A 23,518-nucleotide genomic window follows, 5' to 3' on the forward strand; every position below is an offset into this window, starting at 1 on the left:
AACCACTGGATTCATCTTTAACTATGTTTTGATTTTAAAAGCTTGTTGTATTATTCATTTTGTCAAATTTAATCTTAAAAGTAACCAAAGCTATCAAATAAATGTAGTGTAGTAGAAAGTATCATTTTTGCCTCAAAGTGTAGTGCAGTGAAAGTATAAAGTAGCATCAAATGGAAATACTCTAGTAAAGTACAACTAACTCAAAATTGTACTTTAGTAAAGGACTTGATTTTTGCAAATAAAGTACCGTAAGATTTCACATTTTTGTTCCCAACATTTTAATTGTCCCTTTTCAGATTTCCTGGAACCAAATTTTATTTTCTATTTCCAGTAAAATTTCAAAACTTGACCAGTATTATAAAACAACAATAAAACAACACTTTAAATCATGATTATAATTTAAATAACCTATTCACATCAAGCTCAACTTGTGGTTAAGCTGATAACTGCAAATACAAGCAAATCTACGAAACCTAAAATTTCCCATTTCTCTCTCATTATGTTCGTTGTCCCTTTTCTAATTTCCCAAAAGCTACATTTAATGACATTGTAATAACTTTACCAGTTTCCCCATCCCCAGAACCATTATTAGCTGTATACTTGATTAGGACAGTCAGTCACATTTTTATGATGCAGTTCAGTTCACTCCAAAATGCATTGTCCCTCAAGTGGCAATTTGAGGCTCGAGAGTTTGCAAACATGTATACATATAAAAATTCATTTACACACAAAAAGATCTAAAAATAAAGATATAACAATGCATGAAAGAGTTAAAATACACAAGGATTAATGACAGTGGTTGGTCTGTAACTGTCCAAAAGCACATATTATGTCAGAAGTGTCAAAAGTGTCAAAAGTGTCAAAAGTGTCGCAGGTGCAGGTGTGTTTATCAGTCTACACATAAGATAAACTGACCATTTCTTTTTCTGTACCTGTTCACAAATCTAATGGCTTAGTGGAAGGGTTAGGGTTTGGGCTTCTGTCTATTTTACATATAGTGAATCTAAAATGTATTTCCAATGGCATTTGATTAAAGTAGTCATGGAGAGTATGTAGGGTCATTGATCATTTTACCTTCCTTCCCAAATCCTCCCCAAACTCCAGCAACCTATAACAGTTTATTTTCTGCTGAAAACATGAATCTGTGCATTCATAATTATCATATCACATATAAATGGGACCTACAGAAAAACTTCTACCAGAAATATTTGACAAACACTCATGGGATTAAAATGGGACCAGTTAATACGCACATATTTAGTCTCAGTATAAAGAAGCCTAATACATTGCTGCCATCACTGACTACGGCTTAAAATTACCATAATTACCATATTGCAATGTCGACAAAAATCACAAAGATCTCATTTACTGCAGGGCTGCAGCATTGAATTGTGCAGTGGAAGAAGCATCGGATCCTTTATTTAAGTGAAAGTAGCAATACCACATTGTAAAAAAAAAAGTATCAATATTGTAGAAATACTTAATATGTAAAAGTCCTGTATTTAAAATCCTATTTAAGTACAAATTAAAGAAGTATTACCAGCTAAATATACTTAAAATACTAAAGTAAAAGTATTTGACAAGATAAACCTGAGGGGTCGACAGATGATAAAAGAAGGGAAAAGATTTTTCTGCAACATACATTTGGATTTATTTGTCAGAACATTTTTTATATTTGTGGTTTTGTGATTGGAGAGTTTAACTGCTTTAGGCCTATTTATTTGAGACCATTTAAGGGGAAATGTTTCTTTGGTGGAACAACTTAAAACATAACAAGGAGACATAACTACACACCACTGGTTTAATCTTCAGCAATGCAGTGTAATTGATAAGATCATCATTATGTTATGTAAAAATCTAATCCAAAAAGTAACTAAAGCTGTAAAATTGATGTAGTAGAGTAAAAATTAATATTTCCCTCTGAAATGCAGTGGACTTGAAGTATCAAATAGCATAATCAAAATACTTAAAGATCCCTTCCAGACATGTATTAGAACATACTGACTATTGTTTGGAACAATATTGTGTGTCTGATATGATTGTTGCACAAAAAAGTGTGCTACCTGGACACAAGTCGGGGGCTGATCACCCCCGGCTGGGTCGTCCGGGTGAGGGTGTATGATGCTAAGACCCGAAACACCTAATGACTCCGGGGTCATCACTGATGATGTGTCCAGGTTGCACCACAAGGTGTAGTGCGCAAACACAAGGTGAAGTGTTTGCGCACTTCAGGTTTCCACATCACACTTCTGTAAGTTGAATATTAGACCAGTATTGGCTCCAAACTAGTTGTGATGTTGCAAATCATGATCGTAGGCCCACTTAAGTACAGTACTTGAGTAAATGATTACTTTCCATCACCAGAATTGTGCAGGTGTGTGAAAGAAACTGCAACTAAATACAAACAGAGATATGTTCTAGAGAAATAAGAAATAGGTGAATAGCTCAGCTGTAGAGGGCTGCAGCTCATTCAGAATGCAGTAGCTGGATTCCTTTCACAAACATACAAATCCAAACATAGTACAACATTTCTTAAATCTGCAAGAGCTCCAAGTACAGCACAGAATAAACTTCAAAAGTCGACTAATAGTCTATAAAGCACTTAATGGTTTGGCTCCCCAGTACATTATTGACCTGCTCACTGACTACAGTCCAACCAGAACCCTCAGGTCATCTGGTGGTTGTCATCTGACTGTACCCTGAATAAGATCCAGATCCTTATATGGAGCTGTTAGTTACTTTGCTCCTTCTCTCTGGTACAAATTAGATGACCTGAGATAAGTCACTTCTGTTTTCTCAGGCTTATGACTAGCCAATTTTTACCTGAGTGTGTATGGCTGGACAACTGTTTCTCAACTTAAATAAAAATATTTAACTATATAAATCAACAAGACTACTTCAGAGTCATTTTTCTTTAAAACTGCATTCATGTCTGTTTGTATAAATATAGTAATGTTATGCAAACCTCCACACACACAATGTACAGACAAAGTATTATAACAATAAAATAACATAAATTAAATTAAGAGAGAGTAAGTGTGTGTGTGTGTGTGGGGGGGGGGGGGGGGGGGGTGGGGCAGGTGTGCAACTAACGACGACCCAACTCCTCCTGCTGGGAATCTGCAATACAAAAAAGAGACAAACAGCCCATTTATGTGAACCCTTGAATCCATGTTGAATCTGGCAAGAGTTATTATAATTTTGTATTTTTCATTAGTTTTTAATTCTGTTTTAAATTCGTTTAAATTCAGTCTATTTTAAGTCAGTTTCTAGACTGCGTTTAGACGTGGTTTTTATTGTTAAAAAATGTTTAGTTTTATTAGTTTCAGTATTAGTTTTAGTTTTTCGTTATTTATTATTATTTTATTATAGTAAGGTATGGGATATATTTTATGTCAGTTGACTAAAACTCAGCTTTAGCTTTTAGTTAAACTATAACAACCTCGGGACTAACACGTGTGTATTAAAAATAGATACTCATTTACAGAAAACAAAGTGCACACGGTGCACACACAGATTAAAAAAAAAAAAAAAGTCAGTATGTGCAAAACGTGTGGGTGTTTTTCCATCAGGCGGTCTACACGGACTACTACTGCGTACACCGACGGTCCTGACAAGATGCTACGGGATTAGCAAAATAGATGCGTGTATCTCCTCTGAAAACACTTTACTTTAACCCTTTCCACTACTGTCACACTGGTGTTTTTTCCGTACGAGCGCCGGTTTTTATCATACTGTCTTGTGGAAGAAATGTTAATATTAGTTTCGGTCCGTAAAGCTATAAAACTAACTATAACCACCGCCTGAGCTAGCTTCGCCTCCTCGACGACATAATAATAGCTTTCAGGTTTTTTTGGGAACACGGTGTGCTCGATCAACACCGCTCTCATCCAGGACAGTACCGGTGGTTTTCAGATAGTACTTTGAGTCAACATAATCATTACTCATCGTCGTTTAAATATCTTCCCTGACTGTGGTGATGAAGTGGCATCGGCTTACTTGCTAGCAACGCGAGCTAACAGCAGCCCTTGTTGCTAAAAATACACTTTTTTCTGCCAGTCCACATTGGATTACTTGTCTTCGGCTTTTTTCTGGTCGCCTTGCTCGGAGTTTGGCACTCTACATGGTCGCTACCGTGAAAACAAGACGACTGGAAGAGCGAGTGGGACCCCGGGGTTGTGAGCCGAGCTGGGCGGCTTCAGGAGGCTGGTCGGTGGTCGACTATTATTATTTTACCCCAATGGCCTTGTCCCTTCATCTGTAGTAATATAACAATCCTCGGTGCAGCCCAGGGGTTACAAGACCGACACTCTTTTTGTTGTTGTTGTTGTTAAAGGTCAAAGATAAAACCCTTTGTTTCCACTGCCAACTGTCTTGAGATTGACGAAAGACTTCATTCATCCACACCATGTCGGAGGATAACAACGCAGACAAATTCATCAAGGTAAGATTAATGAAATAGAAATTACAGTGTAATAGTTCAGGAAAGGTTTAACATGAGTCTGTCTTGAAATAACAGTCAGGTGCCTATTTAAACACAGATACAGGTTTTCCTCGCTGTAATCATTCCTCCTGTTCATACTGACTTTTAAAATGTGCTTTTAATGTAAGTGATGTGAGCCAAAATCCAGTCATTTTGTGCAAAAATTAATTTAAATGTTTAATCTGAAGTTTATGTGAGGCTTCAGCAGTCTGAATTAGTCATATAAAGAGGATATTTGCCACATTTACAGTCTTTTTAGCATTAAATTCCCTCCGGTTTCCCTGTTGAGCAGTGGTGGAAGTTTAATAACAAAAAGAGGGACACTGGCACTATAAAAGGCTGTAATGTTGAAAGACATCTACTTGATTTGACTAATTTGGACTGCCGGAGCTTCATATTAGCATCTTATAAACTTTCATATACATTTTTGTCCCTGATCACTAACATTTTAAATGCATTATGAAGGGATCTTCTAATGGTCAATATGAACAGGAGGAATCATTACGTGAATTTGGGCACCTGACTATTGTTTTGTTAATGAAAAACTGTGAACCAGCCCTTTTAAGGGCACAGGGAAGATTAATTTAATGAACTTTGTAGGAAGTTTCCCCCTTATTAAACATCACTTTAAAGGATGGGTTTGCAGTCTGTCTTAAAACAATAGTCAGGTGCTCCCAGTGAACATTGAAATAGGTTTTTTCTTGTCGTAATCATTCTGAAATCCACAGACCTCCTTCTGTTCAAAAGTGTAACCCTCATTTAAGCTTCAGATAAACTTTTAAATACACTTTGTGCACTAAATAACTGTGTGGACACACTGTGGAGTTTGGCCCCCATCGCTTACATTGACAGCACATTTGAAGGGGATCTTTTAATAGCCAATATGAACAGGAGGAATGATTAGAGTGAGGAAAACCTCTTTCAGTGTTCATACAGTATAGATAGATGCCTGACTGTTGTTTTGAGACAGACTTGAAAAATTGTGAACTTATCCTTTTAAATCTTGGATCTGTATTTCTTATCCAGCTGAGAGGATCAAGGTTTAGTTCAATTGTATAGTTCTCAATTTCCCTCCGCTAATCCTCACTCAGTGTCCACATATGCAGTAACTCACTACATTTCCTCTCACTTTGGCACCGGGATGTGTTCTTGGCCGGCTCCTCTCTATGTGTCACTGGCCAGGCAACTATGTCAGCAGTAAAATGTGATCTCAAGTGGCCCTGCTTTAACAGCTGGATCAGAATGTGCTGGGTTGACCGGGGGCAGGAACAGAAAACTAAGACCACACACTGGGTGTCCACTGGGGCCATTAAGGTGGACAATGACTACTGGGTTTGCTCGTTAACTTTGCACTTAACTCAGGCTCTCCGGTATCATGATGCTGGCACATTTGTTTAACCAGGATAGGTGACAGGTTACCACGGTAACCTGTGCTGTAGATTAACCTTCACCAGAATAGGCTACGGTGTGAGAATCGGACCAAACCACATCAACAGCCAGTGAACTTTAGTTTCTAGCCTGATTGCATCTCAGGAATCGTTGTTTTAATCTCGTCTTGTGTTAAAAATGTGGCTCTCAATCTGTTACCTTTGCATCTTTCAGCTTTGTGACACCCATTATCAATAAAAAGATTCGTCAAAGATAAAAAGAAAAGTAATTTTACCCTACGATACCCTAATTGCTTCTGGCATGACATCCTATCCTTCTTTTTTAAACCCATCTATTAGCAGCGCTAGATAACATTTACCCAGATGTTTTATGTTTTTCATAACAGCCAAGCTCTCTTTTTTCCCCCAAAGATAATCTTTAAGTATTAGCGTAATCATGAAAATAGACAGGTGATAAGATTGCTATTACATAATGCAGTACTAATGCTATGCCGAAAAATGCATATATGGCACTCATCCTCAATAAAAAAAATCTGCCATCTGTGTCAATAGAATAATAAGTATTGTGCTTTATGAATACAAATCATCTGAAAAGCCTATTTTATGATACACAGCTGTTTCAAGTGATATTTTTGGCATTGATAATGATTGTGTGTTCCTGCATTTTTTTTCTTTTTTTTCTGTCTCATTTTGTTGAATTGGATGTGATCAATGTGGTGGCAGTGAGCTGTTAATTGTACTGCATGACATAGACTATGAGAAATATTCCAGTCATACATAACATGATTTTGTAAGTGTCTGTCTTTTTAAACATTTGATTTACTTGGTGTCGTCATCTCTCTCCTTGACAGGAGACATCCATTCTCGACGAGTACAGCATAAACTGGACCCAGAAGCTGGGAGCCGGCATCAGTGGACCCGTCAGGTGAGTGTGTGACAGAGATAATAAGTCCCTTTTATCCACGGTCTGATTTCCCAGTTATCTTGCAGCCTGTGCTGTGTCACATCAATGTCATGAGTCAGAGTTTTCTGAGGTCATACGAGAGGATTATAGAGAAAGATGTTATGTAGTAAACGTTGACACAGTTTATTATCCAGCCCCCTCGTACTGCCTCACTACACCCCCGTTTATAATGCTCCTTAAGCGTGTGTGAAATTGAAGGTGGAAGACTCAATTTTGGTACAACAGCTGCTGGATTTAAGCATGATGTCAGCATATTTGCTATCTGGCCTGTTGAATGAACTCTCAATATTAACATGTTTCTGATGGTTTCCGCTACTTCATTCCCCTTCTACTTGGTTTCAAATTGTCCTGGTAACCTGCTGGTTAAGTTGTTTGCTTACTAAGGTTTTATTTATGTCTTAAATTGTTTTTAATTGTCCTAAATGTTTTTACGACTCAGGGAGTGCTATTTACATATCGTTATGTTGTTGTCTGACCCTCAATATAATGACAATAATTCTACTACTACTTCTACTACTTCTATCCAGTCTTATGGTTCCTCTAAACACAGGCTCAACTAGAGACTGAAACTTATCTCCACTCTCCGCACAGTAAATATTAAAAAATAAATTAAAAAAAGATCATGTTTACTGTGGGACCAACTCACCAGCTCTGTTTTACTTTAACTTTGACACCCTAACACATGTGAAAGGACCAGGCACCTGTCACTCGGCTGGTGGTTAACAGAGTCACTCAGCTTCCACATCATCACCACTCAGGGCTTCGTATGAAGATGTTAGGCACTATTTTTGCTGTCAGTGATTTTGGCTCAGCGCACTGCGTATAGTAGCCGCAGAATCTTAATGCATTCACCCCCTTTATCCCACCTTGAATGAAAGCATCTCAACCTGTTTTTAATAGTCTTCTTTTTTTACAAATGAACACATGCAACCAAGTTCTGTTTTTAGAGCTAATTCCTTGTCTTTGTCAGCATTAAGTCCACGCTGGTAAATGTGCAACACAACTAACCGTCCTCTCAGAAGCTGCACTGAGATCGAATAGTGGAGACTTGTGGATGCACGAGGGATCAATGATAAAACCAAATCTCAACCGTTTTTTTTCTTTATCCGTGCACTTCCTCTAATCTTCCCCACCCTCTAACCCACACAGGGAGTAATATACCACAGGAGAGCACACGTTTCTCAAAGACTTACGATAAGCAGCAATGAATTTTGAGCTTTTTAAATGTACCTCATTATGAAACTATATTGATTCGTGTGGTTGAGAACAGACTCAGGGCTGTAACTAATGATTATTTGAATGATCTATTAATTGTGTTATTTATAAAATGTCAAAAAAAAGTGAAAAATGTTTCTTAGAATTTCCTCCAGCATTAACCCGCCTCCATTTTTGAATTAAAAAACAACTAAATGATTGTTAGTTTATTGATGCGCCGATTAATCGACTAATCGTTCTAGCTGTAGACTGAAGTCATCGTCTGGCAGGGACTTTTCTCTTTCACAAAAAGAGAGAAAATCTTAATTAAGTCATCCCGTATTGCGCTTCAGAATGACTCAAGCTCTGTTAATACCAGTAACTGTCTCTTGCTCAGAGTATTTGTCATACTTACACAATGACAGTGATGAATAGCTTTTCTCCCAAACTGTCTGTTCATTAGTATTTTTCTTCCCATCTTGTATCTAAACAACACTCTCAACAACCTCTTTGCCCCCCGACAGCTATCAGTGGTTTAGGTTTCTTTAAAGGAATGACTTAAATTTATTCTGATATTGCGAAATATTATAGGGATACAGGGGGTATTTAAACAGTCTGGTTTTTATTACTGCATGTGGTTTCCTTTGTAGGTCTGGATGCCCTGCTGACTATGACTAGATAATGACTGTAATATATCAATGTCTGTCCCTGATTCTGCACCTCTAAGCCCTCGTCTGTCAGGAATCAGAGGAGGAGAGTAACCTGTGATTTCCGATTTTGTGTGTAGTTTCGCCTTCAAGACATAAGAATGCTCAGAAATTGACTCATCAGTTCTCCATTAAACTCACTTTTAAACTCTTGTGATTCATGCTGTACTTTTTGCTCCTCAGCCACCTCTAACTCACCACGTTCCTTGACTTCCTCCTGCTGTTTTTCACTGTGATTCATGCAGCCTTTTACCGAACAGTGCTGCTGTATTTCTGACTGTTATTACCCTGACTCGCCTCTCTCTCTTTCTCTCTCTCTCTCTCTCTCTCATAACACATTCATGTCCTTCACTCAAGCAGCCCCCCCCCACCCCCACCCGTCGAACTCTGTGATTCATTAGGTCGGCATTGCTTCCCAGTAAGTGAACTTTGGCCGAAGCAGAATGTTTTCTCGCAGTAATGCTTTAATAGTGTAATCTGAGTTACAACGGCCAGAGGTTGTGGTTTTAAGTGATATTTAGGTCCTCGCTGCTTAGAGGAGGAGGGGGGGGGGATGGAGGGTGTCAGACTCTTGATGTCTTGCTAGATTCAGATTTTCCATAACAAAGTGATGTTGACAAAATAAACTAGGCTGATTTCTTGTCTCTTTTCATATCAGGTCAAATGTAATTTCACAGCAAATACAGAGACTTTAAGAAGGACACAAGTGTGATATAACCAGGAAACCATTATTAGGTACATAGAAATGTGACTTCGGTTGATTAATAAATTCATCTATCTAAATCTAAAAGCTGATTACAGTGAATGAATTAGAAATTTACACTGTGCAGCTAAACATTGTTTATACTCGCAGGAATATCTCCAGCCATAACAACAAGAAGTCTTGGTTTTTTATATTTCTCTCAGTGTAAACATCATATAGTTGCAATGAAGACATAACACAAACATAGTACTAACACAGCCATTGTGGAATAAGATGACTTTTGCAGACTTGGTGGTTGTATACTCCTGCTGACAGTTTTGTTGGATGGTGGAAATGCCCATTAAAACCCCCGGTTGGTGGGTAAGAGGGGGCTGTGCAAAGCCATTTCTGTAACACAGATAAGCTAATGTTTACATCTGCTTTACACAGCGGTTGTTCAGCTGTCAGTGGTGAGAAAAGAATGTTTCCCTCTTTAGCTCTTCTATTAAATATATTCCTCAAAAATATTTATGTATCTTTTCACGTGAACAAATGAGTGCAACACTAGGACCGTCTAGGAGTCACTTTCTGAAGAAATGCGCCTTTATCTTTGAATTTAATCAGTATTGCATCTCCCCCTTGCCCCTCCCCTCTCTAACAGTTGGCTTTTCACTCCATCTTTGAGTGAGGCCATTCAGAACCACTATACAAACATTTCCAACACGGTCATGACAACGTGTAGTAAGAACCAGCTCGGATTGACCATGAATCGACCTCTCGGGTAGAGAATTAAAGGATGATCTACATGTGTGAGACTACATATCAATGAAGGGAAAAGCAGAATACACACACTGGATTTTAGGCTACCAAACATTATCAGGCTATACACTGAATGAATATTGATACCAGCTGTGTTTTTCTATTTGTAAAAACTTGAGACTGTCTGGCATTTTATTGAGCAGAGATGTTCCCTGTGATAAATGTGTGGTTTTGGGCTACATAAATAAAATCCACTTGACTTGATATTGATCGTGTTGCTTTATCATACGGACAAGATCACAAACAAAAAATGTATTCGTAACTTAAGCTCAACATCAATAAGAAACAGCTATTTGGTAACAGAAACCTTTGAAATAAAGAAAGTTCCCTCCAGACTGATGGATCTCCCTTGCCTGACTCGCTGCATACACAATCACCTGTACATGACTCAGTTATCAGGTTGACTGAGATGTTTGTTGACTCCTGTTTTCTTCTTGTCTAGAGTTTGTGTGAAGAAGTCAACTCAGGAACGCCTGGCACTGAAGATCCTCATTGATCGCCCCAAGGCTAGAAATGAGGTAAGAGAAAACACTGCTGTGGTTTTGATTAATGCCTCTTTGTTATCTTTAGCTGTATCAGTATGTTTTGTTCTGTCTGTCTCTCTTCTCTTATGAGTCTTAACTAATTCCTGTTTTTCCTTTACTTGTCAATCTTGTGCCTCTGTGTTTTTGTAAGCGTGTAATGTTGTCTTCTTGTGGCAAACACTGTCTCGCAGCCTCTTCATGTCACCAGCAGCCTTCTGTTTTGATCAAGCAGCTCATACAGTAGTTACACACTGAGACATGCAGTTAAAACAAGCAGTACAGACTGAACAGTGATAGTTGACAGGCAGAATAAACACAGATTATCAAAATAATGAAAAATGAATAATTTGGCAGATTTGATCCAAACCGAGACATTTGGCTTTTTAAAAAAATGTATTATGCTTGTGTTGGCAACAGGGATTTCGTGTTGTCCATTCTCATGAATATAATATCTCAGGAACGTCTTGAGGGAATTTTCTTAAATTTGACTCAAAGGTCCACGTGGATCACGCATGACACGACTAGATTTTGGTGTTCAAAGGTCAAAGTGATGACCTCACAAAACACGTCATCAGTTTTAACTCATTTGTATGCTAATTATTACAAAGTTTGACACAAATGTCTAATAGAATAAAATGATGAAGTGGTGACATTTTATATCCAAAAGGTTAAAGGTCAGCTTCACTGTGACGACATAATGTTCTACAGAAACACTTTTTTGGCTGTTATTCAACACCATAACTCAGGAACAGAAGGGGAGATTGTGACCATATTTGACATTTGTTCAGATACTGAGTCGTTGACACTAATCTTGGGTGTTAGATCTTCTGTGCTCTCAGGTTGAAAATGTGTGTGAAGCGTCCATGTTTTAGAATTCGTAGCTTCTTTGCAGCAACATCCATATTTGAAGCATCGCCTGCTGACATGGCAACAACTTTTTGTCCAATCAGAATCAGTTTTATTGGTCAAGCGAACACAAGTAAAGTACAATTAAAATACAATTTGTCTTCACTGCAAATATTATGAGTCTGAACAGATATAGATGCAAACTGCAACATTGATTGTTGGCAGTCATACAACTGTGATGCTGTATTTCTAGTTTCAATAGTAACAGTAATGAACAACAGGAAGTAGAAAGTCTCTAAATAAATACCATAAGCAACAATCAACAAATGCTAAAAAAGTTAAGGCTCTCAAGTGTTGAGTAAGTGCCAAGTTTTCGGACGTTTCTTTAATGCTCTGTAGCTCGTTCCACTATTGCAGGACCACAAATGAGAAGAGTCTGGAGAATGATTTTTGTACCAGGCAGTGATGGTATTACCAGATGTCATTCATTTGCAGAGTGGAGCGAACATACAGCCTGATGAGTAACTTAATGCAGAAGGGTGACATCCCATTTGTTTCCTTGGAAGCAAGCCAGGATTGAGTTGCGGTAGTCAGGTCATGAGATGACCAGCGCTTGTTCAGACGGGTACGACCAAGTCCTCCTGATGTCATACAAAGTAAATCTGAATGACCTGGGGGCTGCTGTGATGGGTTCGGTGAAGGTTGGCTGATCATCCAGTGTCACCCCAAGATTATTTTGCAGACTTGGATGATGATAGTAGGGATGAACCGCTCTGTGCAGTGAAATTATGATGAACAGCTCAACTCTTGGGCAAGACAAGAAGCTCAGTTTCGGACAGATTCAGCTGGAGGTGCCAATCTGTCGTCTAAGCAGAGATGTCGGCTAGACAGGCCGAGATGCGTGCTGGGACTGTGTTATCCTCTGGGGGAGAAGGACAGGAACAGCTGGGTGTTGTCAGTGTAGCAGTGCTATGAGAAGAAATGCAACTTGATGATGGAGCCCAGAGAGGTTGTGTACAGAGCTTTGTGTTTTCTTTGTGTTGGTGCGTGATAATGAGTTCTGTTCACAAAGGTAACATCTGCCTCCAGGCACTAAGAAGCACTGTGTTTGTCTGTCCTGCTATTTCCTCTGCATTATTTTCATCATCGCATCATTAGCTACTTATTGTTGGTGGAGTTGCACAGTCAGTTTTTTTCATATTAAGATCATAATGAGTCTTATTGTAATAGACTGAATAAAGGTAAAAACCTATTTCTGTTGTGGTCATCATGTCACATATTCTGTATTATGATACCAAACCAGTTTGAGTTTCCAGGTCTCTCTCTCTCTCTCTCTCTCTGTCTCTCTCTCTCCAACTCACACTGTCACTCTCTCATTCAGTTTCAGTTCAATAAGCTTTATTGGCATGAATGTCAGATGAAAAATATTGCCAAAGCATCAAGAATAATATAATTCATTAAATAGAATAAAATCAATAGATACATTTTAAAAAAGAGCACACTCTGACTCTGCCATGACCTTTTCTGTAAATATCATTATGGAAAATGAATGGTAAGCAGGAACTTCACCTCTATGGGAACTGATAAAATGTCACAAATTGTTAAACAAAACACAATGTACTAAGTGTGGGGATTGGGCACTGAATTTCTGTTCCAATATACTGTGTATTAATAAAGCTGATGTGTCGGACTTTTGTCTCCCACTTCTGGCAGTAAGAATAATTATAAACACACTGCCTACGTGCTTGTGTCTTGTAGCCTACTCAGTCATTGCTATTGTGTCTATAAACCATGGATTTGGAGAGTCTAGAAGAGCTGCACGATTTAATTATTTTGTCCCCATTCAGGTTAGCAAAAGACTAACTTAAAGTTAGGCATTTAGGCAGCGAAGTCTCCGTAGAAACTTGTCAGCTGTTAGACATTTAAGTATTATTTCTGACCCACTTGACATTTGTCCACTTTTTTCTGATCAATTACACGTACCAATAGAAGATGTCACACATATTGCAGAAACTCTTTATATTAAAATATGTTTGTTAGTTTCCTGCTTGATAAGACTGGACAATCCAGGCTCCCATAATGAGATAAAACAAATTCCCAATCACCAGATGCTCCGTATGTGATCTCTGCTGTACTTTGATCATATGGAAATGTTTGGTTTTCAGCTTGAGTTTCATATTTAGAGGTGCACATACACAACTCATTTTATCCGGACGAACAGATTGATTGTACTCTACCAGAAGTGTTTTGCAGTCAACTGTTTACCTGTTTTTTTGATATGAAATGTAACATGTTTCAGTGAATTAAACACAGTATTATTTTCTCTACCATCTAGGTGCGACTCCATATGATGTGTGCAAACCACCCAAACATAGTGCAAATCCTGGAGGTTTATGCCAACAGTGTCCAATTCCCGCATGAGTCCAGCCCGAGGTAACGAGCTGTGTGTGTGTGTGTGTGTGTTTGTGCAAAATCTCACACATCCATCTCTTTCTCTCTCGCTGTTTCCTCTGATCATTCAGACGTCTTTATTTTTTGTTGCAGAGCGAGGCTCCTGATCGTCATGGAGATGATGGAGGGTGGCGAGCTGTTCCACAGAATCAGTCAGCACAGGCACTTTACGGAAAAGATGGCCAGCCAGGTCACTATGCAGGTAGGTGAAGATGCTCATCTACAGAGAAACACACACTGTGTGTTTTTCCTCCCAAAATGTTTAATTGTAGTCAGTCAGTCTTTGTCCAGCTGTGGTTTCCCTCCCTGGTCTTTATGTCATACTTCATCTGTCTGTGTGATTCTTTGTGTGAAACATTTTCTTCCTGCGGCTAACAGCATGTCTAGTGGCCTCTCAGTGTCATTAGCAGCCCCCCGCTTGGATCAAGCAGCTCTCGCAGCAGTTGATCAGTGAGACACATGGTCAAAAGAAGCAACAGACACACCAGCTCAAATCAAGTTGACACGCAGCAGTGTCTCAGTCTGATGTCTCTCCCTCTGCAGATCAGTCAAGCCCTGGAACATTGTCACTCCCTAAATATTGCACATCGTGACCTGAAGCCAGAAAACCTGCTCTTCAAAGATAACTCTCTGGTAAGTTGCTTAAGTTGTTTACAGAGTAAAAACACACATAAATGCTGCAACTTACACTATTTATATGTTTTTATAGTATATTAATATAAATACTACTACCAGTGCTAATTAATGGTGCACATAATCATATAGTATATACTACAAAATAATCCAAACTTTACTTTTAGGTAAATGACTGTAGAGTGGAAAACATTTCCTTGCTGCATCTTGCAGAGTTAGAAAAAGATAAGTAGAGGATTTGGAAATATCCAATTTGCAGTTACTATGCCAGACATCGAAATCCATCCTTATTCTGGCAGCACCTTCCATGATGTCCCTGGAAACTGAGTGTATGCCGTTTTAGAAATTCTATCAGGTGAAACTCAAAGAACATTAGTTATTTTAGTAATGCTCAGTGAAGCCAGAGACTAGGACAAACTGAAATGTTTTCCAGGGAGCTGCTCAGATGTGTTTCTGTGCTTGCTCTTCGTTAATGATTCTGTCTTTTCTGCAGGACGCTCCTGTGAAGCTCTGTGACTTTGGCTTTGCCAAAATTGATCAAGGAGACTTGATGACCCCTCAGTTCACTCCCTACTACGTAGCACCTCAGGTACAAAGCCAATCCAAAGTTCATCCAAACATACTTGTTAAACGTACACACACAGTTGCTTCTTAGTGAATCAGGAACCTCCTGCAAACGCAGAAATAATGAAAACAAACAAACATTTTCATGCTTTTTTTCTTCTCTTATGGTTTCTGTTCAGGTACTTGAGGCTCAAAGAAGACACCAGAAGGAAAAGTCTGGAATTATACCTACCTCACCCACTCCTTATACCTATAACAAGGTGAGACCCAGACCTGGCTTCTTAACAACAGGTCTTATTCCTCTACTTTGGATTCAAGTCTTTTTTTTTTCCTTCTGTCTTTCTGCAGAGCTGTGACTTGTGGTCTCTCGGTGTGATCATCTATGTAATGCTGTGCGGCTATCCTCCATTCTACTCCAAGCACCACAGTCGCACCATCCCGAAGGACATGAGAAAGAAGATCATGACGGGCAGCTTTGACTTCCCTGAAGATGAGTGGAGTCAGATCTCTGAGATGGCGAAGGACATTGTACGAAAGTAAGTCTGTTTCTTTGCTCTGGGTAGGTCACTACATCTTGCTGTGTCCTCACTTTTGCCAGCTCGTCCCTTATTTGTTGTCTTCTCTGACAAGTCCTCTCTTCTATTCATCCTGTCACTCACACTTGCTCATTCATTTTCTTTCCTCCTTTCCTGGTCTGATCCCTACAGGCTGCTGAAAGTGAAGCCAGAAGAGAGGCTGACTATTGAGGGAGTCTTGGCTCACCCTTGGCTCAACTGCACCGAGGCTCTTGACAACGTGCTGCCCTCCGCACAAATGATGATGGACAAGGTGGGTTGTAAAAGGTGCAACATGTGAGGTTCCCAATCTGGGTGTTATTTTGGACTCCACACTCTCATATGACACACACATTAAATCTGTCATCAAATCCGCCTTCTTCCACCTAAGGAACATTTCCAGACTCCGTCCTTCACTCTCTGACTCAGTTGCTGAGACTCTCATACATGCATTCATCACCTCACGTCTGGACTATTGTAATGCCATCTTGTATGGGGTCCCCAATAAAACACTGGACAGGCTCATACATGTCCAAAATTCAGCTGCCAGGGTTCTCACTCGAACCAAACCCTGGCAGCACATCACCCCCACACTATACCAGCTACACTGGCTTCCTGTTAAGTTCCGCATCACTTTTAAACTTCTTCTCCTCACCTATAAATCTCTTCATGCCGTTGCACACCAGTACTTAACACACCTCCTCCATCTTTACCACCCTTCACGGGACCTGCGCTCCGCCGACTTGGGCCTCCTGTCCATCCCCCGCACCAGAAGGCAAACCATTGGGAGCAGGGCCTTCGGTGTGGCAGCGCCTACACTGTGGAACTCGCTCCCTCCTAAAATTCGCCAAGCACCAACTCTGGGCTCTTTTAAATCACTGTTGAAAAGGCACTTGTTCCTGCAGGCTTTAGCCGGCTAAATGTGTGTTTTTGTCTGTGTTCCTTGTTATTGTGAAGCGACCTTGGGTTTCATGAAAGGCGCTGTACAAAATTAAGTTATTATTATTATGTCGCTGTTTTTCATGTACTGACAAATGACGCCACTGCTGTACAGCGAGTCTGCAAACTTATTGCAATGTATTTTGACCTCCCATTCATTCTTTCCCCTCCTGCCTCCCAGGCTGTAGTCGCAGGTATCCAGCAGGCCCATGCAGAGCAGCTGGCTAACATGAGGATTCAGGATTTGAACGTCAGCCTGAAGCCCCTAAACTCTGTCAACAACCCAATCCTCAGGAAGCGGAAACTACTAGGGTATGATTGCAATTGGTTTTTTTTTTGTAATTTTCTCTATTATGTTTGAGAAAGTGACAGAAATATAAAAAAGTAGCTCAGCGAGGGCGAGTATGTTTCTATCAGCTTACCTTCAGCAATGTATTACTCAGTGTCTTCAATTACTAGTCATATCGTATCTCATTCATCCCCATGTAGTCTGTAACATTTTTTTTTGTTGATTTGCGGGGGCTGTTTGATAAAATGTCAAAGTTTGGTCTGAAATGTGTGTTTTTGGTGTCCATGTTTCAGCCCCAAGCCCAGTGATGGTTTCTTCATTCATGATCCAGAGAACGGAGGGGAGGACTCCAACGTAGCGCTGGAAAAATTACGAGATGTCATTGCACAGTGTATACTACCACAAGCAGGTCAGTAAACCAACACTGATTTCAACACTGATGTTTAAAAACATGTAACTGCCTAGATTAATAAAGTAAATGTGCAAGCAGGATTGTACTGAGGAAGGAACCACAAACACACACACACTTATATACTTTATATCTTACATACCAGAATACATTTGGATTTCTCTTTAATGTTGGTGTTATGGATGATGTGCCTTCAGTAGATGCTTTTCTTACATTTCTGTTCAACAAACAAGCCTTTTGCCAGTTAGAGATTAAATCAAAACATAGAGACTGCCAATGTGCACACAAAACAGATGACCAGCTATTAATAATGTTTTAATATAATTTATTTTTTTCATGTTTTGGTGAGCTGAAGACAATTTTCTACCATGGTGTATGTTACGTACCCAAATATTGTCCAGGGGATAAAGGGAGTAACACATGTAAAAATGAGCAAGGGAGATAGAAAGAAAGGGGGAATTTTTTTTTTTTTACATTATAATCAAAAGATGGGGTCCAAATGGATGTCAAAAGAGAGATATTCTATTTTATTCAATCCCTTAAATTATAACTGGCTGTGACTCTACATTTGTACAGCTATGTGAGACATTCAAACTGCTGAGCAAGCTGCTGATGTTTTAAAAGGGCATAATGAATAAACATTGCTGGAAATCTAATTAAGCTTTTATGTGAAGGATGCATGTGAAGTTGTTCTGTAGCCAAGACAAAACAACTCAGAGAGAGAGAAGCTTCTGATGTTGATATCTTTGTTCAGGAGAGAACGAGGACGAGAAGCTGAACGTGGTGATGTATGAAGCCTGGAGGTTCAACAGGGACTGTAAACTGCTGAGAGACGGCCTGCAGGGGCTCAGCTGGGACGGTCAGTGCTCAGCACCATTGCTCAAAGATGCCTTTTTATATCTCATTTATTTGTTTTAAATAGTTAAAAGCAAAGTAGCAGTTTTGCTTCCAGAGAGAGAAACATGACGCACTCATGGGTGAAGTTTAAACCCACAGAGAGTGGTGCAGCATCATTTTTAATTAATCATTTAACCATCGGATATTTTTCTTTCCCTCATATATTTGTTTAGCTACAGTGACTCTCCACATGATCAGACATTTTTGCTCCGTCTGAATACCAAAAAATATAAGTTGTAGTTACAAAAACTGTACATATCAACAAATAAATAGACATGACCAATTGTTACATTACAACTTTAAACTTAAAGTGACCTTTGAATGTGAAACAAATTTAACAGCACCTATTTTGATTTTTCACTATTTTAGTAATTTTAGAAAAAATGTGAAACATTACTTTGTTCAAGCTTGTCAAACATGAGAGAGATAATAAACTGAATATTTGAAGGTTTTAGAAAGTCGGTTGTACAAAAGAAGCAATTTGAATATTTTACCTTGGACTTGAGGCAATTGTACAAACTTCTTTTTATTTAATTTTTGTCATTTCAAAGACCAAATGATTTAATCAAGTAATCAAGCAAACGATCAGAAGAATAATCATTAGTAAAAAAGAACCATAAAGTGCAGCTGTAATGATCAGTTATATGATATGTTTTCTTGTATTTACTGTCTCTGTGATGAAACCCTATTAGCTAACTGAACAAGTTGAAAATGAACCTATTTATGACTTGCTCCTGAACCACCAGCTTTTGTCGTTACAGGAAGAGCCTTCTCCGATAAAGTTGACCGCTTGAAGTTGGCCGAAATAGTGAAACAGGCCATCGAAGAGAAGACGAATCTCCAAGAATCTCATTAGCGAACACCGTCTTTCTATCTTCTTTTTATATTGTTTATTATGACCCTTTTTAACCCACATCTGTAAAGAAGCTTTTTTATGTAAAATGATGCGCTCATTTTTTTTTTTCATGAATTCACTTGCAAAGACCTATTGTACAGCTGTAGATATATTTCAAAGAGGACTCATTGGTACTATAATTTTTTTTAAACGGACACTTGCAAAGAACATGGAAAATCCTATATTTTCATTTTTGCAAAAAAAAAAAAAAAAAGAAAAAGTAAGAAAATAAGAAAAAGATAACAGATAAGATGAAAAATCAGTGAAAGAAATTATTTTCTGGGAGGGAATTTTTATTAGCTGCTTGTCCACGATGTCACGTTTTATTCCAATAGTTCATTTTATTCGATTTTCTGTTCTTTTAACCATCCTAAGATTTTATTTATTTAAACAAGTTCATTATTTTATACTTTTCCTGTAGCCTGGCAGCGGGCTCTAAAGTTGAGAGAAGCTGTCTACGTTGTGACTCCACACACTCTCTGAGTCTCAGTCTGCGTTTAAATGATATTCATCTTTTGTGTGTGTGTGTGTGTGTTGTGTAACTCGAGCTTGGCCTTTTTGTTGTATGGAGGTCAAGGAAGAGTGGAATATGGAGGTAAAAGAAAGTGTTCAGCCCAACATTCATTTTGTCACAACTCTCTTTCTTGAAGCTGACAAGAGACGCACATAATAGATCTGAGCAGACCTTAAGCATAAACACTACAGCTTGTTTTCTTTTCTGGCTCATGTACAATAAATCCACAAATATATTTCAAAATCTAAGCTATTTTTTAAAGCTTTCAACTAAGACACAATGGTGCTCAGGCTATGGCACATGGTTGAAAGTTAAGAAAAAAGGCTACTAAGTGGATCTTGAGTTAAAATGTCTTTGTCTAACTGCTGTTTCCAAAGTTAAAAGTTAGATCCATGTACTGTAGTTTCACAAACTCGCTGTTCAACTCATGTGAAGTAAAGATGCAGTTTATTGGCTTCAGAAGTTTTTGTCTGGCAAGTAAACTTAAGTTAATTATTTCAAAATATTTGCAATTGCTTTTTATATGTTTGCCCATTTCTAATGTGATTTTAAAAGGTCTTAAGTTCATTTAAAATTGTTGATCTGTGAAATGGACTGAATCTCAGCTATTTAGAGTTATATATCTACTTGAATTCAGCTAATATTTCAATTCTTTCTCTACTTGAGCCAAAAGAAACACAAAACCACCTGACATTTTTTAATGTGCAATTCCGTTGACGTCAGTAGGAAGATAGATAAACAGGTCTGTTAGGATTTCACTGTCATTAAACTTGCTGTGCTACAGATTGTGCAATAGGGCAATAATTTAATCATGTGTTCATAGTGCTTACATGTACATGGAGGTGTGATTGTTCATATCAGTATGTCAGTAATTGCTGTCTAAAACAGATCTTTTCTTGCTTCATTTCATTTAAATACCAACAAATGCTCCTGCCCTTCTCTCCCCTTTTTAAGTTGTTATTAATATCATATCATTGTCATTAGTCAGAGTAAAATGTGCTCTAGTCATATCTGATATTATTTCTCCAAAGGGAGGGGTTGAAAGACGGGATTCATACAGTGCGTAGATGGCTGCGATTGCATCTTTGATTATTTCTAATTCATGTACTTTAATTAAAAGAAAAACAATCCTCTGAAGTTTATGAAATTCTCCATTAAGGAAGTCTTTGCTTTATATGGATTTATTCATGTACACATATTTTCATGTGTCTTTGACCTTAATGAGAAACTGTCTATTCAGAGTGATTAGCAAAACACTGGTGCAATATATTGTGGCTTTTCCACTGAAAACTCCAATTTCAATGATTTTTTTTTTCTTTTTTGATAAACTGAAGGATGAAGCATTCGGTTATGGGATAAGAAAATTGTTACTAAGCTAAAAACAGATGCTCGGAGATGTTTGACAGTGACAATATTTAAATCAGACATGAAAAGAAAAAAATGCCTTCCATTCCTTTTGTATGCCTGTTTTTATTATCTGGGATTTGGCCTATTGTTTTTTCTTTATCTTTTAGAAAAGGCAATCAGTACTGACATGACTCTGAAATCCTCCTATCTTGTTGGATAGAAAAATGTGAGAAACCTTGACCCAGATGTTGCTTCACAGTCCACTGTTTAAACCCCAATGAAAAACATTTGAAAAGGCCTTATGGCAGAGTTTTAAAAGCAAACGTGCCTTGTTTGTCTGTTAGAATAAATTACAAGATGAAGGTGAAACTCAGAATCATTACTATAGTATTTGTCCTTCTGGCTGTGATTTACTTTTTTCAATGTGGAAAAATTGAGATTTTATTCCACAATTGGAAGAGATTAATCTTTTCTTATGTCTTAAAATGACCCTGTAACACGTCTGTCTATGTTTCATGTTGGATAATTTCATTTTGGAGCACAAAAAAAAGTACATTACTGCAGAATCAGCAGAGCTACTGTTGCTGTTTTGTTTCACTTTGACCAGGTCTGTGTGTGTGAGGGTGTCTAATTAATTTATCTGTGTGTGTGTATCTGACTGAAGAAAGTGTGTTGTTTTGTCTTTGTATTTTTGGAGGCCTATCAATGAATCAGAGCTGCTTCCTTTAATCTCTTCCCCCACCCTCAGATAACAGAACATATATATATATATATATCTTGATATTGATAATCACAATAGAAACCACCCCCCTCCCCCCCCCAAGGGATCCGTTAAATCATGCTCACAAACCATTAAGCTGCTCAGTTCGGCTCAGTGTTAATAAAAAAAAAAATCTATCGAGCTACCTCCCTCCTCTGCGTCCTCTTGCTGAGTAGTTTCTACTGCAGGATGTCCTCACACTGACATTCAAGCCTGCCTGACCCACCTGTATACACATTTCACAAAGTAGCTTCCACTTGTCTCTTCCTCTCTCCTTGCTGAGTGGAAAAAGACAAGATTTATAGTTTTATCAGAGTTTTCTCAACATGATAATTAACTATTTTTAAAAAAAAATGACCATCTCTTTAAAAAGAAAAACCTGAAACAGTGAAGTCAGCATATCTAGTCTTGATAAATACCTTCTGACTCCTCTGCTGTATGTGCTCTCATTAAGTACATAGGTGGGTTTTTTTTTTTTTTTTGAGTTTTGAGAAAATGCTTGCTTTGGCAGATGTGAAGAAGAGCAAGAAAAGCACATGAAGCAGCCATCCTTGTTTATGTTGATGGGTAGAGAGGAAATGTTTCAAAAGTTCAGAGCCTTTTTCTCTGCTTCTTTACCAATCTTGTTTCTTTTCTTCTGGTCTGGCAGTTATGTAGCATGTACCTGAATCCCTCATGAAAGTCTCGCTGTATTTCTGTCTACACATCTGGGTTTTTCGCCTTTTCTGCCTTCGTTGGAATGTCATCAACATGCTGACTTTGTAATAAAGGAATTCTTGACTTTTGAACAGCTCGTTCTTCTTTTGTATTATTATTATTTTTTACTATTTATTGGTCTACATCACTGCTGAAATTAATACACTGCTCATAATGGTATAACTAGACATAAGTGATAGGCAAATAGTGGCCTGTCAGCCCAATCTGGCCCTCCATGTGGCCCCCTGATGGAAGCGTCAGTGTTTACTTTAATAATTAGCATTACATATTTTACCTTATCCTATATCCATATCCATATCTACTGGAAGTAACAAAATAAACACAAGGCTCATGTAAATCCCAATAAATGTTACTTCTGTACTTTCCCTACAGTGGGAGAGGAATTAAAATTGCAGTTGCTCTGTGCTGTTTAAACCCTGCATAGTGCTTCAATTACTAATAAACCCACTGGAAATTAAATTTTAATGTGACTCCCAGGGTTGTTATGATTTCACAACTTTAGCCTACTGTACACACATATATATATTAAAACAAGGTGGCAGCTGAACAGAAATGATGTGTTGATGCCATTTTTTCTAAGTCAACAACAACAACAGTACTTTCAGTCAACCATGAATGAAACAGGTCACTGTGTGTAGTCTCTAGTCTTAAAGTACAACACAGAACTTACAGCGGGATCCAAAAGTCTATCACTTTCTTATTCACTTGAATATTTGTGCATGGGTCATTTTTGCGCCAAATGAGTATTAAAATAAGCTGGAACTTAGCCATCACTTATAAATGGGAACTTGACATCTGCCCACAGATGCAAGCCTAAACAGACTTAAAAAAAAAAAATGTAGGCATGTGTTTCCACTGCCCCACTTAATGGCCCTCTAATGAAAAAACTTTAAAAAAAACTGGCCCCTGCTCTACATGTTAGTGATGTTTGTTCGTTAAAAT

At 38.3% G+C, this 23,518-nt stretch overlaps 1 protein-coding gene across 2 annotated transcripts; it reads left to right on the forward strand.

The window, feature by feature from the left end:
• Positions 1-3,640: 3,640 nt before the first annotated feature.
• mapkapk5 (MAPK activated protein kinase 5) lies at positions 3,641-20,207 on the forward strand. Of its 2 annotated transcripts, XM_053326161.1 has the most exons (15): positions 3,641-4,209; positions 4,337-4,444; positions 6,723-6,796; positions 10,680-10,755; positions 13,943-14,040; positions 14,152-14,260; positions 14,602-14,691; positions 15,185-15,280; positions 15,435-15,515; positions 15,604-15,791; positions 15,963-16,083; positions 16,930-17,060; positions 17,331-17,446; positions 18,201-18,305; positions 19,105-20,207. In XM_053326161.1, exons 2-15 carry the CDS (start codon positions 4,409-4,411, stop codon positions 19,197-19,199), a joined length of 1,416 nt encoding a protein of 471 aa, XP_053182136.1. In that variant the 5' UTR covers positions 3,641-4,209; positions 4,337-4,408; the 3' UTR covers positions 19,200-20,207. The 2 variants fall into 2 exon arrangements, with proteins under 2 accessions (XP_053182136.1, XP_053182137.1); XM_053326162.1 differs by having other exon boundaries at positions 3,641-4,444.
• The last annotated feature ends 3,311 nt before the right edge of the window (positions 20,208-23,518 follow it).

The sequence above is a fragment of the Scomber japonicus genome, chromosome 9, assembly GCF_027409825.1.
Source record: "Scomber japonicus isolate fScoJap1 chromosome 9, fScoJap1.pri, whole genome shotgun sequence".
Lineage (NCBI taxonomy): Eukaryota > Metazoa > Chordata > Actinopteri > Scombriformes > Scombridae > Scomber > Scomber japonicus.